Below are 17,989 nucleotides of genomic sequence, written 5' to 3'. Positions count from 1 at the left end.
ATGATGGTCTGATGATTGCCAGGATTATGGATACTGATGATAATGATGGTGTGATGATGGTTGTGATGATGTGATGAATGATGGTGATGATGGTATCATGGTGGTGATTGATGATGGGATGATCGGTGATGATGAATTGATATGATGATGATGATGGTGATGATGATGGTGATGATAATGATGGTGATGATGTTTGATGATGGATGTGATGATTGATTGGTTTGAGGATGATTATGTTGTGATGATTAATTGATGGTGATGATGATGATGCTGATGATGCTGAACACACCAAAGGTCTAAACAGCCTCCACACATCAAAGCAGCTCTCACACTCCTTCTACTACACTAACACGTAAAAGTGCGACAACTCTCTTTTAGATTTTTATTCCTCTGCCCGGCGACAGTCAGAGCAGCAGCCATTTTGTTTTCAGGTTGTCCATCCGTCTCATTCTTGTGAACACTATATCTCAGTAACACCTCGACAGAACTTCCTCACATTTGGCACAAACATTCACCTGGACTCAAGGATGAACTGATTAGATTTTGGCGGCTATAGGTCAAAGGTCAGTGTGACCAATGGTTCATATTTTGTATTTTCCCTGACTCTGGATAAACAGGGATGTGACCTGGAAATAGTCTGAGTGGCGGAGGGATACGACCATGAGGAGGTGAGTCTAGTTCTTCAGTGTCCTGAAGATGGAGGTCTGATGGTCCAATTTTCAGCTGGTGAAGTTTTTGTTGTTGTTTGTAATTAAAAGATTTAGCTTGAACTAAACTTCAGGTATGACGTCCTCTTCACACGTTGCTGGTCACGAGGTTGAGCCAAACGTTTGGTTGTGGCTGTATCGTATCCCGGGGCTCGTCAAACGTGTTGTTTTTCTGATGCACAAACGAATGAAGTCCAGGTGAGGCGGAGTTACCTGAGCTCAGCTGTAGTTACGTTTCACATGAACGAACATACGATGAACTGGTAAAATACAACGCACTGTTCAAGATTTAACCAAGTTAAAAACTAAATGTGATGACCCCTCAGATTTATCTGGTGACCCTCTGGAGGGGCCCGACCCCTAGGTTGAGAACCACAGGACCACAACTGTATTTAAAGTAGTTAAAACCAGCTCCAACAGTAAAGTAATAACTTCTGTGATAATAACTTTTACTTTTAGTGCTTTCTGAACTTGAGCTCTACCAGCTGATCCCAGTGTGGTCGTCGTCTCTCCTCTCCTACGGCTGCTCGGCCACTCGCCGTCCTCGCGGCGGTGTATTTATAGCTGAGGCAGGAGAGGAAGGAAGCTGAGCGGCAAACATCCTCCTGAGCTGCAGGAGCGAGAGTGTACCCTTTACAAAGCTCACGCATGACTTCATCTCAATGCCCCCCCCCAGCCCCAGGGGCCAAAAACACATTTTTATTTTAGCGTGTAATTGACCAACGGTAATGCCCATAAAAGTGGTTACTTCCCAGAGTTCCCCTGTGTTCGTTGGCGTGGGGGGGGGTTATCAAATTTAATGTCTCTTTAAAGAGGACCAACAAGTGATTTGTTAGGAGAAGTAAAAATAAATAAACAGATCATTATCATTGATTTAATTGTGATGGTTATTTTCTGTCAACCAACTAATCAATTAATTGACTGATCTTTTCATCAATACCTCAGAACTTTCCATCGTTGGCGCCGTGGACACACCTGGGTCACACCTGGGTCACACCTGGGTCACACCTGGGTCACACCTGGGTCACACCTGGGTCAACTATCAGAAAGAACTGAGGTTCCATGTGGAAACATATGAACTAAATCCACAACAACAAAGTTCCCTGTTCATTTGTGTCACAATGTGTTTGTTTAACTGAGTGGAGCTGATTGGCTTAGCTGACAAACTGATTAGTTGATCAACAGAAAATTAATCAGCAACTATTTCATTCATTGGTTTTCACACAGAAACTCAAAGTTTCCATGTTCGTCAGAATTTACTGGATAAAAACAAAAGACATTTGATGTTTGACTCCAGGAAACTCTGGGAAATTTATTTTTCTTTTCTTTTCTATTTTCTCCAAACAGTTTAATCAGTAGATTAATCAATAATTTGAAGAATCATGAGTTGCAGCTCTAAAATCACAGACTGAAAACTTCTCTATGATTATTTCTTCCTGCACATCAGTGAGGAACACAACTGTCAGGAACTGGATGAGAAGGTGTGAGACATCAGCTGGTCCTGTCCAGACCTCCTCCTCCTCCTCCTCTTCCTCTTCCTCCTCCTCCTCTCTCCTCCTCCTCCTCTCTCTCCTCCTCTCTCCTCCTCCTCCTCCTCCTCCTCCACACACTGACGAATTTCTCTTTGTTTTCACATAGTAAACTCAGAGTAATCTCTCCCCATCTTGTGCGCCTGCTTCCTCCATTTCCTCTTCCTCTTCCCTGCCGAGGATGACCTCACAGGAAGTGACTCTCTCAGCCTCAGACGTTAACGACCTTCAGTCCGTCCGCAGCGTGGCGTTCAAACCACGCCGCAGCAGAACAAATGTATTTACAGCTGAAACTGATTTCCAGCTCCGCCGGTCAGCCGGCTGCTTCCCGGCTTGATGGGGAGGAAAATGAAAAATCAAGCAGTGCTGTTCTCTCTCCTCCACCTCCTCCACCTCCTCCACCTCCTCCACCACAAAACCCCTGAACCAGCCCGGAGACACGGAGGCTGTGCTGAAGGTAAATGGCGCACAAAGGCCACATAGAGCCGCACATCATTAACTCACAGGAAGTGATTCCCTGTATGGACGCTCTGTCATCACGCCACAGGTCAGCTGATGACTCTGTCTTATGTAACATAACAGTCATTTTGTGAGACCACACTGAGCTTATACACTGCAGTGTGTAACAGACTCCCACACACTGTGATCCTTCAGGTCCACAGTATATCACACTGTGGGGGGGTCCAGTAAGATCAGTGTCGGAGAACTATAGTTAGAGACACTTAAAGCTCCTCCAGTGTAAAGGTGTGTGTCCATGTGTAGTGTGATTATAGATCAGCTCTAGCTTCTATATTAATACTGTGAAAGTATCAAAGCCTCAGTCCACAGAGAAATGCACACAGCCTGTATTCAGAAACTGAGCCTTAAAACCAGCCGTCAGGACTTCTGGAACTTTGTGATGTCACAACAAAGCAGTCACCAAGCCCCGCCCACCTGGACCCACCATCCAAACCTTGCAGGATTTGGTTTCTCTGAGTGTTTTTACCTGAAATCTGCTATATTTTTATTGGATCACTCAGAAAACAGTCAGCCAATCAGAAGAGAGGCTCAGAGCCTCCTCTCTTCTGATTGGCTCACCGACCTGTTGTTACTAGAGCTCCAGAGAGAAGCCTGAGAGAGGAGATGTAAAACTACACTGAGATGGTTTTTATATCTTCTGATGGATCAACACTTCAAAATAAAACACCAGATAAAAAGTAAAACATGGAGCTTTAAATCCTTCATCGATTTCAAAATGCAAAATTTGTTAAGTGGCGCTCAGCACAGAGAACAGCTGAGGATGATGGGAATGTCTTTAAGCAGATTCATATTTGGTAAATTATTTCTGTTACATATGTTTTAATATAATTTAGGTTCACACAGCAGTTTGTGTAAAGTCATACTAGTGATATCATTGTGTTTCAGGTGTTGGTGTTTGGGTTGGGAGTGTCTGTAGTTTGTAAAACAGCTGTCACTGTGTATTTCATGTTACATTATATCACGTGAGAACGTGTAATAACAGGTATTTGGTGTTGTGTAAGTAGGAAACAAAGAAGCTGAGATGTGACTCTGAAAGAAGCACCTGCCCTGATGTTGTTTAATGAACCCTGACGCACCTGTCTTTCCTGTCTGACGCTGGTTTTTCACAATAAAGTTGGATTAAATTCAATGGAACAGGCGTTGGGATGAAGACACTGGGGACAGGTTGAAGAAAGTCACTACACTTAGTCTCATACAGGGATTTGGTCATAAACCAACCACATGTTAAAATATTGACCTAAATGAAACAGTGGTTACAGTTCATCCTGAGGGGAACATGAACGTCTGAACCAGATCCAGTAAGAAGATCTTCAGTCCATCATCAGTCCCATCAGGAGGCGTCTCAGAGGACACAGAGGTCCTGATCTGATTCAGGTTCTTCCTCTTTGGGTGAAGTTCACTGAGAAATAAAAACTATCCATCACTTTAGTGTTTAGAGAGCTCACCTCTCTCTCTCTCTCTCTCTCTCTCTCTCTCTCTCTACAAAAGTTCAATTTACAACCATAAAAAGCAGCGGGATAAGAAACCGAGCTAAATGAGGCGTTTTGTCTGTCTGCTGAACTCTGTGTTGGTGTTGCTCTCATGGTTATAAGCGGTTATATGTGTTAAACTGTGGCAGGGGAAATTAAATTCAATATTAATTTTAACACTGTGTGTACTGCATCTACGGGTGCCTGCAGGGTCACTTCATGCCCCGTTCTGATTGGTTGATTCGTTTCTCTGAGTCACGTCAGATCTCCATCTCCTTGGTCTCCATCAGACCTGAGTGGAAGTGTCCGATCTAAGACCACTGCTTGGATTTACCAAAATCAATATCAAGATCAATATGTATCAATACCTACAAAAACGATTTGATCACAGAATCAGTAAATCAGTTTAAACAGGATCAGATATTTGGCGCCAAGTGACACATTTCCGTTGCCAAGCTACCAAAAAAATATCAAAATTGATGAAATTATTTACTTTTGAAATGATTTTTAATTCTAACAATGACCGTCTTTCTGTCACTGAATGTTGAAAACTGATGTTTTTAAATGTGAGAACAAATAACTTTCATTTAAAAAACAAAACAATGTGCATTTAGTCAGATCAGATCATTATGACGCGGCCTGTGGTCCGGACCGACCCGGACTGACCGGAGCTCTGTGATCCGGACTGAAGGGATCCGGATTTAAACTTGGAGCTGGTACATCAGCAACACCAACGTTTCCAGACTCAACCGGATCACGCACTACACGGAAAATGCACGGTCTCTGCGTCCGTTATCGGACAGAGAGCGGCTCCACGTCCATTACCGGACACATTCCAGCAGGACGAGCCGTCTGATACCGAGGAGACGAAACGTCATGCCCGTGTCTGGGCTACAGGGGGTCCGGTGTGTCTTGTTTGTGGTCAGTGGGTGATGAAATGATGCTGGAAAAACACACAAACAAAATCAGACACTGACAGAGCGACTGAGCGTATTAGCGGCAAACGGGCTTAGCTGCCTGTCCGATAATGGAGACACACGGTTCTTTCGCGCTGCACAGGTAAATGACGGTCAGCGGTAAAAACGAGGACACGTTGGCGCGGTTGTGTTACTCACAGCCACACAAGCTAACACCGCACACTCCACACAGACATGTCAACCACAGCTAACCTGGTTAGCAAGTAGCGCAGGTTCGTGCCCGGCGAGAACAACATTAAACGAAACCACCATTTAAAAAGTAGGAGATTCTAGGTCATCTGACGTTGACGTTGACAAACAAACAACAGGAACAGTATTTAACACATTTTCTGGATCAACACGGACCTGCCCTTTAATTCGGCATTGTACTTATCAGCACAGCAGCCCGTCTCACAACAGAACTTTACATGACAGTATGAATGTGCGTCACTCCGTGTGTACAACAACACTCCCCACAGGGCAGCAGCAAACAGCGCGAAGCGTCAGTGAAAAGTAGAAATATTATCAAAAGGTGAGCCGTTTACTGGATCATACCAACGCCGAATTACATCCTGGATCTTTCCCGCTTAAACTAAATTGTATCTGTTACTTTATCATGGATGTATATTCGCCGATAAGCGACGAAACTCTAACTTTACACATTCGTTAATGCGGTTTGGATGGACGTTCTCTGTGTTCAGGATCAGCTTTAGCTAGCAAACAAAACAATGTCCGACAATGGACACCTCAGTGACTGAGGCTGCTTACCTGCAACTCGGCCCTCTCGACCTCCCACTGCGCCCTCTCCACCTCGAAGCGGGCCCACTCATGCTGGAGAAAGTGTAAAATCCCCGGGATGCTGAACTGAGCCCTGGCCGTCTCTCCGCCGCCACCGTCGCTAGGCTGCGGAGCTTTAATATTCCCACCGCCGGCCAGACCCGAGTTGCTGTTGTTGTTGAAGAAGACACCGGGGCCCGCCTGCTCGTCCATGGCCGGACCGGGGCGATGTGGTTCGGGCTCGGTCCGGTGCTCTCAACCTCTTCGGTAAAATATCCTCAGGAGGGAAGTGTAGTCCATCAACGGTCCTCTCCGCTGGGCAGCACTACTCCTCTCTGGGCCAGCTGTCAAACGGTGAGCCAAACGTCGAGCCAACGTCACCAACACATGCCCGGGACTTCCGGTCTGGACTTTCATAATACAACAGCCAGGTATGCACCAAAGCAGGATTAAAGCATTTATTTGTAGTAAATCAGAACTAATGTATTGTAATTCACATAATCAGATTTATGCAGAGTACAATGACACTTATACACACTCATTAACACACATCTAGTCAGGTCGACACACACAACGTTGATATTAAAATTCAACAATGATGACACAACAAATCTATTAAGTCTGTTCTATTATTATCTGTTTATTTATCACATATATTAATATTATAATAATAATAACGACAGAGTATTATTATTTTACACTGATTCACTCATGAATTATTAAATGTCTTCTTTTTAACCTGCTGTAAAACTTAAAAAATACTTCACTCAAGGTCAACTTACTAGCTTTTTCAGGGGCATCTCACAGTCTTCCTCAGCAGATTGTTCTTGTCCTCAGTTGTTGTTGAAGATGGAAAAAACTAAATCCTCTAAATGGAAGACTTTGATTTATTTAAGAAACCTTTTATTTTGAAGGCACAATCATTTAATTACCGGTATTACCACAGTTAACTTTACGTAGCTTGACACACCTGTAAGGAGACATTCAACCCCCCTCAGTCCCACCTACTTAGGCGAAATTTCTCACGTCATTGGATGGTCAGATGAACGGCAGCGGAATTATCCAATCAGAGACAGCGAGTGTGACGACTTCAACATTCTGTGTGAATCAGGTTCAAGTTAATTACTGGTTAATTACTGGTAAATTACTGGGTGAGTTGGTAGTTATTTATGTGTTTCTATCAGTTTAAGAGTTGAACAACAAAAAGACAAACAAACAAAAAGAAATAACAACTTCTTCCAAAATAGTTGTCCACAACAAAGCAGCGTCATCCTGGTTTATCATGGGGCCACATCAGACTCCACCTGGACTCCACCTGGACTCCACCTGGAGCTGTGACAGAAGGTAAAAAGTACAACTTCACATCAGTACTCGAGTTGTTCTGTGTAGTTACTGAAACCTGATATTCATTTAATGCTTTATTACATCAAATACAAACATGGGTTTCAGGGCATCTACACCCCCCCCCCTCCCCCTCCCGTACAGGTGTCATGAAGGAGGAAATTAGCTCTGGAGACCAAAACAGTTTCTGTACCAGGCTGTAAACATGTTTATTTCTGCTGTAAAGTTGGACATTTTAACATGGGAGTCTATGGGGACTGACTCACTGTTGGAGCCAGACTCTAGTGGTCGTTAGAGGAACTTTCAGTTTGAGCAGTGTTTTAAATTTAAAATAAAAATAAAGAAAATAAAAATATTCAAAAGTTTGTGTGTGTTTTGGTTTTTTTTAAACTTATTTTGGGCAAATGTAGCTGATAAATCTTTCACTCTGTGAGTGTGACAGTTCTTTTTCCTGATTCCCACAATATTTCTTCAGTTACTGAAGATAAGACTCAAGTGTTGGACATTCAGAACGACCTCAGCTCCTTCTGTAATGACAAACTGAGCAGAGACATCCTCTGGGCCAAACGCTGAAAAACTGAAGCTCAGTTTTCTGACCTTCTTCAAATCTGTCGGGGCCATTAGAGGAACTGCAGCTGGGGGGGGGGGGGGTCACTGCTGTGGCCGGCCCTGCAGGGGCCCCTGTGCGCGGCCCCTCAGGTTGAGCTCCACGCTGCGGCTCTAACCTGATTAAACCCGCAGATGATTCACGTCGTGACCGCGGCCACGTGCTAATCAGCTGATGCGCCACAGCCGCCCCTCCTCTGTATTTAACTCCTGCTCCCAGCACATGTTCCCGCTCCTCACCGCTCACATCATGCCTCCGTTTGACAAACTCCAGCTGCAGAACAAGCCGTTCAAACAGAGGAAGAGCTTCGGTAAATGTCTCTGAGCAGCTCGATACAGACCGTCACTAACTGGGTTTTAAAGAGTTTTCTCTGTTCTTCTTCTGCAGCTATAAGGAAACAAGAAGTGGCGGGGATCAGGTCCAAGTTCCCCAACAAAATCCCGGTAAGTGACAGGAAATCACCAATCATGAATCAATAAAGGTGATCCTTGTTTGTTTATTGGCTCTCACCTGTTGACCGGCGGCTCGCAGGTGATAATCGAACGGTATGAGCGGGAGAAGTATCTGCCTCCGCTGGACAAGACCAAGTTCCTGGTGCCGCATGAACTCACCATGACTCAGTTCGTCACCATCATCAGGTAAAGTCTGTCTCTGTCTTCACTGGCCTCTCGACCATGAGTTCACCTGCAGGAAGCAGCTGCGGACACTCGTGTCTTTTGTTTAATGTCTCAGATTCAGTGAAGTGATGGAAACATGTTGCTTTCTAACGAAGACTTCATTTAGTCAGTTACAGCAGCTGCGACAGTGAAATGCTGCTGAAGCGTCAGTGACGGTTATAGATGATGACGATGATAGTTTATTATTAAGTTTATTTATAAAGCACTTTTAAAAATCTGAATTCAGAAAGTGTTTCACAAGGATAAAATGACAAATACAATTTATTTAAAAAAAAAAAAAAATAGAAACACAAGTAAGGAATGTTTTAAAAAAATAAGTGAAAGAGAGAAGAAAAAAAAAAAAAAAAAAAAAAAAATATATATATATATATATATATATATATAACTGGATATTTTGTGCAACTGTAGCTGATAAATCTTTTTTTGAGATTCTTCAAATCTCTTGGGAAAACAAACTTTACTGGGAGATTCGAGCAACATGTGAGTGGAGTAGTAGATACATGTAGAATAAATGCCTGAGTTGCTTGTTTTGTCCCATTTTATTTACTATCGGAACAAATTCAAAGAATCAACTAATTGTTTCAGCTCAAGAACTAAACGTCTTTTCTGACTTTAAAGCTGCTGAAAGTCAAATGTTAAAGGAGAGAATCTGAATTCAGATCCTTTAATTTGTCTTAAACAGAAGGATATTAATTAAAGTCTTCTGTTTATATGCTCATGTCATAATGAAATGGAGGCTGACAGTTTGAGTGTCTTCTGGAGCTGCAGATGAACCGCCGCTCAGATTCTCGTCCTGCTGCTTCCTCACATTTCTCAGATGCTTCCTGTGGCTCATGATGACGCAGCAGAAACCGGACAGTCCCTGATTGTCACGCAGCAAACTCTTACACAACTGTTTGTCAGTGTGACGCCGAGTCCTGAGATCTGTCTGTGACTGGACGAGTCACACACATCAGATTTCAGCCTTTTTTTTCTTTCCAATAAATCAATCATTTCTGTGGAGCATCTGCGTGACGTGTCACATGACGCAGTGACGACGGGACGAGGTGGATTCACATTTTATCCTTATGAGTTAAAATCAAAGTTCAGTCACGTTCTCGTCGCTGCTGCTTCAGACACGTGAAGATATTAAAGATTCTTTCATGTGTTTCACCGACATTTAAAATCTGGCTGCTGCTTGTTCAGTGATTTTATTTTTCTGTAGAAGGTCGATCAGTCGTCTCATTGACTGTGATCCGTCTGAAGTTTAAAATTAAACTCGACGTGACCTCCAGTTTTTAAAGCTGTGAACGGAGCCTCTTTTTCTTCCTGCAGTGCATTGTGGGATAAGTGTCCTTCAAGAGCACACAAATGAATTTAAATCTGTAAACTGACATCTGGCTCAGCAGATCACTGTAGGTTTCAGTAAAAGAACTAAACAAATCCTCCTTTAAACACGTTAGCCTCTCAAATTCAAGATGGCCACTATTTCTGGCCAGAGGATGTTTTTTTACAATAAATTAACCCACAATTTCCCATTTGAACGATCCAGTCAAACGACGTAGGCAAAGTTTAGTTCACTGAAAAATGAAACCTGTTGAAAATTTACGTAGATTTTACAAATTCAAAGTCCTGCTGAATTTGAACAGTCGTAGTGAGGGACCGGCCAGAAACCTCCAGCATGAAATCATTTTAATCATTTAAAATAGTTAATTGACATGGAGAATTGTGAATTTGACGTCTTCATAATTAAAAACAGATGCAGTTGTGAAATAATTTAAATCTGTCCAGTGTGTAAAATGTTCCCTATGCTGGAAATGGCGGCCATCTTCTAAAATGGTGGACTTTTGAAATTTCCAGTGGCTTAAGGGGATTTTTCAAATCCCACGTTTTGAAATATAATTTATCTGCTGCAGTTTGAGCTGATAAATATTTCATTTTCTCACTGAGGCTGTGACGCTCATTACAGACAACAGCTGATCACATGTGAGCTGCAGCAGCTAACAGAGGGCGTGCAGCTCTCACTAATAACAGCCCTTTGTCTCACCCCCCCCCCCCACCCAGGAACAGGATGGCTCTGCTGCCCACTCAGGCCTTCTACCTGCTCATCAACAACAGCGGTCTGGCCAGCATGTCTCTGACCATGGCCCAGGTCTACAAAGACCACCAGGACGAGGACGGCTTCCTCTACATGACCTACGCCTCGCAGGAGATGTTCGGACACTGACGGGAGGCCTCACTCCCCAGGTTTTATTCGGTGTTGAAGTTGCTGAGCTCCATGTCTGCTGTAAATAGAAAAACATTTTGTATATATTGTAATATTTGTGGCACTTGTATGGATTTTAATGAAAGTATGTGGCTCCAATAAATCTTAAATCTAACCCATGAGTGAACGTGCAGTCTGTAGCGAAACCAGGGTGATTATGACCTGGAAACTGAGTTTTCCAACAAACTCAAACGTCTCACATCAGCCTGTTGAATTAAACCCACATGTAATCAATACAGCTTTTTAACCCTTACCTGACCAACTTTCATACGACTGTCTGGGCTCACGAGTCGTTAGAAACTCGTCACTGTGTGAAGCTTTACACACTTTTGTTTTTGATTCAATTTTTGATGTTGAAATAAAAGATCAGTTTTCTAAACGCAGGACGTCGTTCTCTCAAATCTGGTTCATAAATGTTTGAATCCTGGTCTCCACAATAAAAGGCCACTTCAAAATGTGCAGTTGTATTTTGGTGAGACATTTATCAGACGCTGAACTGAGTTCTGGGCTCAGTTCACCTGTCAGGTGGACGGATTATCTTGGTGAAGGAGAAGTACTCATTAACACGGATTTAAACATTTGTGAAGAAATTAAGAGTCATAAACCCTGTGTGTGTGTGTGTGTGTGAAAAAGGTCTTCAATCTTTTATTTCAACTCATGAAAAATGGAAGCAGAAACAAATGGTGCATTTATATTTTTGATCAGTATATATATATATATATATATATATATATATGTGTTTCAGAACACAGACTAAGTGTCATCAGGGTAACATGGAGAATCTGTAGTCTTGATTGGTGATAATGCTGCAGGATGAAAACAGTCAATAGAACTATTTATTTTCTTTATGACTATTAATATGGGGCTTAAAAGAGAGTCTACGCATACGTGGTGACAGATGATTAATGTTTATTTATAACATCGACACATCAGAGGAGAAACTAAGCTGATGTTTTAACCAGAGAGTCACAGAAACGAGCAGGACTCAGGACCTCAGTATGGTTCCTGGTTCGGTCCCTGGTCTGAAGGTCAGTCTGAGCTGGTGCAGTCTACTCCTGGTTCTTGTACTGGATCTAAAATCACATGGACCGGCCTGCTGCTGCTTCCTGCTTCGTATCACCGGAGTTCCAACCTGCAGGAAAACAAATATCAAAGGTAGATTTTATCAATACATCTGAATATCTAATGTCACGGCTCTTGATCATTATTCTTGGGATAAATTTGTCAGAAATGTTCTCATCAGTGGACAGTAATGATTTGGAGCTGTAGCTACACGAGACACTCAGGACTGATTTACAGTCGATGTGGAATCAAGAATGTTTTCTGTTATTTCAGTTTTTCCTGATTGGAGTTTGGAGTTGTGACCTGTCGTCTGGGAATGTTCCACTTTTAGTTTGATTTTTGCTCTGATTTCCAAAAATCCAACAGTGAGGGTGAACAGATTCTCCAGCCTGTACGTCGGTCAGTCCTGCAACTGTAGTAAACTTCCTCTGAGCTGTAGTTCTCTAATCTCTCCAGCAGGTGGCAGCAATGATCCACCAAACTGAAGCTGTTGATCCTCTCAGAGCGTTCTCATTTTTTCTTCCAGATCTTTGAGTTGAAAATAAATTTGCAGTAGAACTGAACCAAGACAATCCACTGAGGCTCCAGAGAGCTGTTAGAAATACCAATCATCTCAGGACACAAGAGAACACCTGCTGACAGTCACAGTCTGCACAGTTTGGCTCAAAGATCAGTTCACACCTGCAGCATACAGACCGGTCTGTTTCCTTTTAGACCTGATTTCTGCACAGCTGTTCCTGGTCTCTCTCTCCAGACCTCCCCCCACCCGAGTCTGGTTCTGTTGGAGTTTCTCCTCTCCTTTGTCACCGAGTGCTGCTCATGGAGGAACTGTTTGGGTTCTCCCTATAATCCTGTAAAGTCTTGATCTGACTCTGTGAAGTGAGATAAAGTTGAATTGAACAGTTAAAGGAACCATAGTGATGATGTTTCTCTTGGACGCAGCATTTTGAGGTGCAGGGATTTCCAGGAGACGTGAGTAACACACTAATACAACAAACACACACTGTATATGTAGTGATTTCATGACGTGGACATGGGGATTAGTGGAAAACACCAACACAGAACAAAGTTGAGCATTTATGTTTGAAGTCCAAACACATTTTTTAATTTAGTTCAGTTGAAGACGATTGAACAGTGATTCTGCTGTGGAGAGAAACTGAAGTGTAGGAACATGGAAGTTTCTTGTTAAACTGTCGGTCTAACGCAGAAATATCACAAACTCAGCGACGGGATTTTAACCCTCAACCTCAAACCTGCTTGAACCAGTTGTGGTATGGAGTCTCTCTGAGCTGGTGCAGCTCTCACCGAGAACATCAGCAGCATCACTGCAGTTTACGTTGTGTTATTTTTAACTTTACTACATTTTGCCAGAGTGAACATGACTCAGACTCTAAATACAGAATTTCTGTTTGGCTTAAAGTGACAGTTCAGTTATTTATAATCAGTGTCTTACCTGCAGTAGATTCAGGTCAGCTCTCACTTTAGAGGAGCAGCAGGAGCATCGGTGCACAAGCTGAGTGATGAGCAGCTGTGGATGGGATCAAACAGACCTCTGGACTGTTAAACTACTGTATTTCTACACACAGGCGCACTTAGCTCTGTCAGACAAGTCATCTGTGGAGTGATGCATCCTGCTTCATCATGAGTCATTTTGATCTATACAAACTTGTATTTATACATAAGATTAACTTTATTTTCAATTTTTGATGCTGCTCTTACTTGAACTGCAACATGAATGTTAAATTATTTTCAAAAGGTTTGATTATTGCCAATTAATTTCAAATTGATGGGCCTAACACAAATCACAATTGGAGAGATGAAAGTATTTTTTATTTTTTAAACTAATATATCACCTTCATATAACTCGCATATTAACAATCTCATCTAAAGTCTAATGGTCAGGAGGGATTACTCTGAAATCAAAGGAGGAAACATGAACACTATGTATGAAAAACCACAAACATCATTTAAACATTGACACAAATGTCTGCATTTGTTTGTTTGTACACAGCAGGAGGCGCTCTCTCTCTCTCGCTCTCTCATGAAACCTCACATTAAACATTTTTATTTATTGTGAAAAGTGCTGCAGTGATTAAGTCTTTACTTCCTTCTTTACTGGATTTCATTAAAAAACGTCATTAGAGGAGTCAACGCTGGTTTTTGCGAGTCTCCTTTGTTCCTCTGAGTTGTATAGATGTTTGGATGATGGTTCACGCTCCATTAACCGTAATGGAATTAACAAAACTGATTACGTCCACTGAATCTCCACAAGCTGCCTGACGGAGGAGGAAACACAGCGAGCTCAGAGACTCGATCTCCTGTCACCGTCATCTACAGTTTGATCTGTGAGGTCTGATGAATCTGAATCATTTTTAAATTCAAGAAGCTTTGAAGCTTCAGTTGTCAACAATTGTAAGTTAGAAATAACTAGAACTGAAAAATCTCTACACAATCCACTCATGACGTCAGAGTGGCGCCTCTTTGTCTTACAAATGATCTTTGGTCAAGTCACCAGCCCCCAGACCGAACAGCAGTGTTGTAATCCAGTAACGAGTCCTCAGGGTTCAAGTCCCAGTACAAGTCCAAGTCACCAAAGAAGAGTCAGAGTCAAGCCAGAACAAGTCTCATTACCTGAGTCACCAAAGAAAAGTTTGAGAGTCAGAGTCGAGTCCCCATTATGTCAGTGTGAGTCCGAGCCCAACTCCGAGTCCAAGTCACCAAAGAGAAGTCTTTACCTGCTCCATCAGTGTCATTGGTGCAGCCGGTCCCGGTGGATCTTCTTGTTGTGTGTTTAGTGACACTTCCGCCGGGCTCTGTAACACCTTGGTGATGTGAACGAAGGCTGGAGGTGTGGCCAATGAAGCGATTGTTTTGGTCTGAGATGCTGGTGCTCTAGTGTGACATCTAGTGGCCATGACAGTCGTTTACAGAACCTACAAATGCACTGTGAAAAAATCCTAATTTTACGGAAAATAACTAAGTTTTCTAACAGTATTTTTCTGGGTTGTTTTTTTTAATTGTGAACAAAAGTCTGTAAAATTACAGAAATTATCGGTGAATTAACAGCTAAACTTCTATTTTAATCATTACTTCTGTGAACATCTTTGAACACATGCAAAGCACAAAACTGTAAAACGTGGTGCTCAAAATTCCTGCAAGTGTGTGACACTAAGGTATTGATTAGGGGATGTGCAAAAGATCGCAGTACAGACAATATCTGTCACGTGCAGGGATCATTGATGTGATGTGGTTGTTGATTGATGAGGCCAGATGCAGAAGAAAAGACAGGTGCTGGTCCATCATTGGTGAAGATTAGACTGGACTTCTGGTCCTGAGACAGACAAACATGTGATAGGACAATTAGTTTAGATCATACAAGTTCTTTACGTTCAAACATGTTAGGTCTGTTGTGTGTGTATAATAAATTGTGAGGATAGATATGAATATGCTAAAATAAACACAGTATGAATATTATGAAATGTAAATGCAAGGAAATGAAGGGTAAACAACTAGAGGTGTGATAAGAATTCAATGTACACACACTATATAACCAACAAATTGAGTAGTACAAATATGGATATACTGTAAAATACATAACTAATATTGGCAGTGGTATATTCATTATTAAGAATCAGCAGTATGAGCATGTATACACTGTGGGTCTGATTTAATCACAGTGGTAAAGACAAGTCTTAATTTTAAAAGTGAATGATAGCATGTTACTCACCTAGACCCTCCTCACTGTCTGGACTCTCTGCTGTTGGTGAGACAGGTGGAGGCGGTATTGCATCTGTACTGGCTCAGGTCCTGATAAAGACAGAGGGATGCTGAAATCTCCTGAGAAATGTAAAGACCTAGTTCACTTTCAATCATGGCTGATCTCCGAACAGTAATGTAAAGTGGTTACAACATGGTGAACCGATCGACGTGTATTCACTCGGTCTACTGGGTCCATACAATCTCAAGTTACAGTCATCAGTTACAAAATGAGCCTAAAGTTACTGACGTCACTAGCTGTACAACAGCCGAGAGCAACAGACACAATCCTACTAACCGCTAAAACGTCTGTCGCCAACGTCAATATCACCACCTGAAATGTCTGTTGGTACGGTTTGTCAGTTGTTGCACTCATTACACATTTACCTAAAGAGCTAACATAGATGCTACTCACCAGGCTAACACGAAAGTTGCGAGCTCGGCATCAAACCGCATCTCTTTCCTCTCAGGAGCTGTCTCCAGCGGTGGAAAGCCACATCGAGATTTACTCGTGTTGCTTCTTTTCTTTGCCGTTGAACGCGGTTTCTTGGCGGGAGCGGTCCTTCAGGATGCAGATGAGTATCGCCTTTTAGGAGGTTCAGCCATTCCTGTGTTTCTGTGATGCTAACTTCAAGCGCTGCCGGAAGTTGTTCTTCTTCATGGGACTGAGGAAAGACTTGACGCGCCGCTGACTCACACAGCGTCTAGTGTCACAAAGTGGTATTACAACACGGGACAGGTCGGGGCTGGCTGCTGCGCATGCGCATTTCAGTAGATGACTCTGACATACAACAGATGGAGGTCTTGATCATGACATCATCACTGTGGCTGCTTCACACACTGTTGATAGTGTTAATTCATTATTTGAACATTTTAACCTAAAGTTCTGGCCACATCTTATTTTGCACCTTTACAGCACAACCACCAAAGCTGACATTTAAAAGTAAAGCTACAGGTTAATTTTCCACATTGCAATCCAACTTAGCTTTCACACTTGAGTTAAAACAAAGACATTGAGCTTAACTTGACTGATATTGACACATTTGATGCATACAAAACATTTTGATTTACTTTTACAGCATATAAATCTATGCATGGGATATAAAATACAATCATGCTTTCCCTTATACTTACATAAAATCTGTGATATACAAACGTTAGTATTTGCCCATTTTGCATTCAGGCCAGTAGATGTTGCACTGTTCACATGAAGCATCAAGATATAAACCCTTTGTGGAACCACTTTGCTGAGAAAGTAAAACCTCTGATGCTGTGGGTCTCACATCCAGTACCAGGCAGTTGATTTCTGCAAGTAAAGAAGATACAACAGCCCGGGAAGTATTTTACAGTATTTCACTTACTGACTGTGGCCTGCTCACAGAGCCAGGTGTCAGTTCACTGCTGACATGTTGGTTTCTCGGTATATGAAGCAGTCATGGGCCTGTCTCACCAGTCACCATATGTTGGCAGTCTTTATGTTATGACCCAGCTAGGGGAAAAGGGAAGCAACATAAAACCAGGTGTTATTGGTAAATCAAATTTACTGATTTAATTTATTGCCAGGAGGGTAAATAAGTAAACATAAATACAAACAAGGCAAGAGGATAACTGAAGTAGGGGAACAGGAGCCAACAAAGAACCTAACTATACGATTCTAAACAACCCAAAAACACAAGAAGCAGCACCCCTGTTCCTAATGTGTCCAACAGTCTTTTTCTAAGGGTGTGATGCACAAGCAGAATTTTAAACCTAGCCCAGTCCACAACAATCACTACCAGCATCTCAAACCAAATCACAAATTACACACAAATGTTCACAAAGGAGATACAGAGGCAAGCTGCCTATCATGTCAGCTGCCACTAATGATGTGCGGCCGGGCTCTTAGACTCACTTCCTCTGATGCTGAAACGGCAGCAGCTGTGGTGAGGGCTGACAGGATCATTGCTGCACCAATAGGATAAGCCGTGGAGTCGGAGGCTCCTCCTCTCTGCTCCGACAGGGACAGGTAATCCATCAGTTAGTGTTAAAATGCCCGAGCTTTGTGCAGCAACAGGCTGTAATAACAAGAACAACTGTAGAGAGAGTCTTTGCTATGCACTACACCGGCTACCTGACCGCAGCAGGCTCCTGGATACGCGGTACGAAGTCGCTGCTAACACAGTTAGCATTCATAATTCGAGGTAAACTTTATATCTTAGTGTTAAAATAATGTCCACATTTGGTAAATATCACATATATGAGGAGAAAGCTTGTAATATTAGCTGGAGTTACTGTGTGTAAGCTAACTGTGTGGTGTAACCGCTTGTATTAAAACCATAGACCGAGGGAAAACATGTTATAACGT

The 17,989-nt window shown here is 42.4% G+C and overlaps 2 protein-coding genes across 2 annotated transcripts in view; one reads left to right on the top strand and one right to left on the bottom strand.

Annotated features, from left to right (window-relative positions):
- Positions 1 to 6,272, bottom strand: part of LOC111232914 (striatin-like) — a 51,606-nt gene extending 45,334 nt beyond the window's left edge. The window contains 1 exon segment of the mRNA XM_022760611.1: positions 5,949 to 6,272. Coding sequence (XP_022616332.1) covers positions 5,949 to 6,170 — 222 coding nt within the window. The 5' untranslated portion in view covers positions 6,171 to 6,272.
- A 1,848-nt stretch (positions 6,273 to 8,120) lies between these two features.
- On the top strand, positions 8,121 to 10,914 carry map1lc3c (microtubule associated protein 1 light chain 3 gamma). The gene is made up of 4 exons (XM_022760682.1): positions 8,121 to 8,215; positions 8,293 to 8,348; positions 8,437 to 8,543; positions 10,626 to 10,914. Exons 1-4 carry the CDS (start codon positions 8,128 to 8,130, stop codon positions 10,786 to 10,788), a joined length of 414 nt encoding a protein of 137 aa, XP_022616403.1. The 5' UTR covers positions 8,121 to 8,127; the 3' UTR covers positions 10,789 to 10,914.
- Positions 10,915 to 17,989: the final 7,075 nt, after the last annotated feature.

Source organism: Seriola dumerili, unplaced genomic scaffold, assembly GCF_002260705.1.
Source record: "Seriola dumerili isolate Sdu_G_001 unplaced genomic scaffold, Sdu_1.0 BDQW01000349.1, whole genome shotgun sequence".
NCBI lineage: Eukaryota > Metazoa > Chordata > Actinopteri > Carangiformes > Carangidae > Seriola > Seriola dumerili.
Note: the sequence above shows the minus strand (reverse complement) of the source record. Positions and strands in the feature narration are given on the sequence as shown.

Bases quoted from the DNA above. Each gene is read 5' to 3' on its own strand.
- map1lc3c (XM_022760682.1), top strand. From the start codon at position 8,128: ATGTTCCCGCTCCTCACCGCTCACATCATGCCTCCGTTTGACAAACTC. The intron at 8,216-8,292 runs GTAAATGTCTCT...CTTCTTCTGCAG, and splicing joins CAAACAGAGGAAGAGCTTCG to CTATAAGGAAACAAGAAGTG. The intron at 8,349-8,436 runs GTAAGTGACAGG...GGCGGCTCGCAG, and splicing joins AGTTCCCCAACAAAATCCCG to GTGATAATCGAACGGTATGA.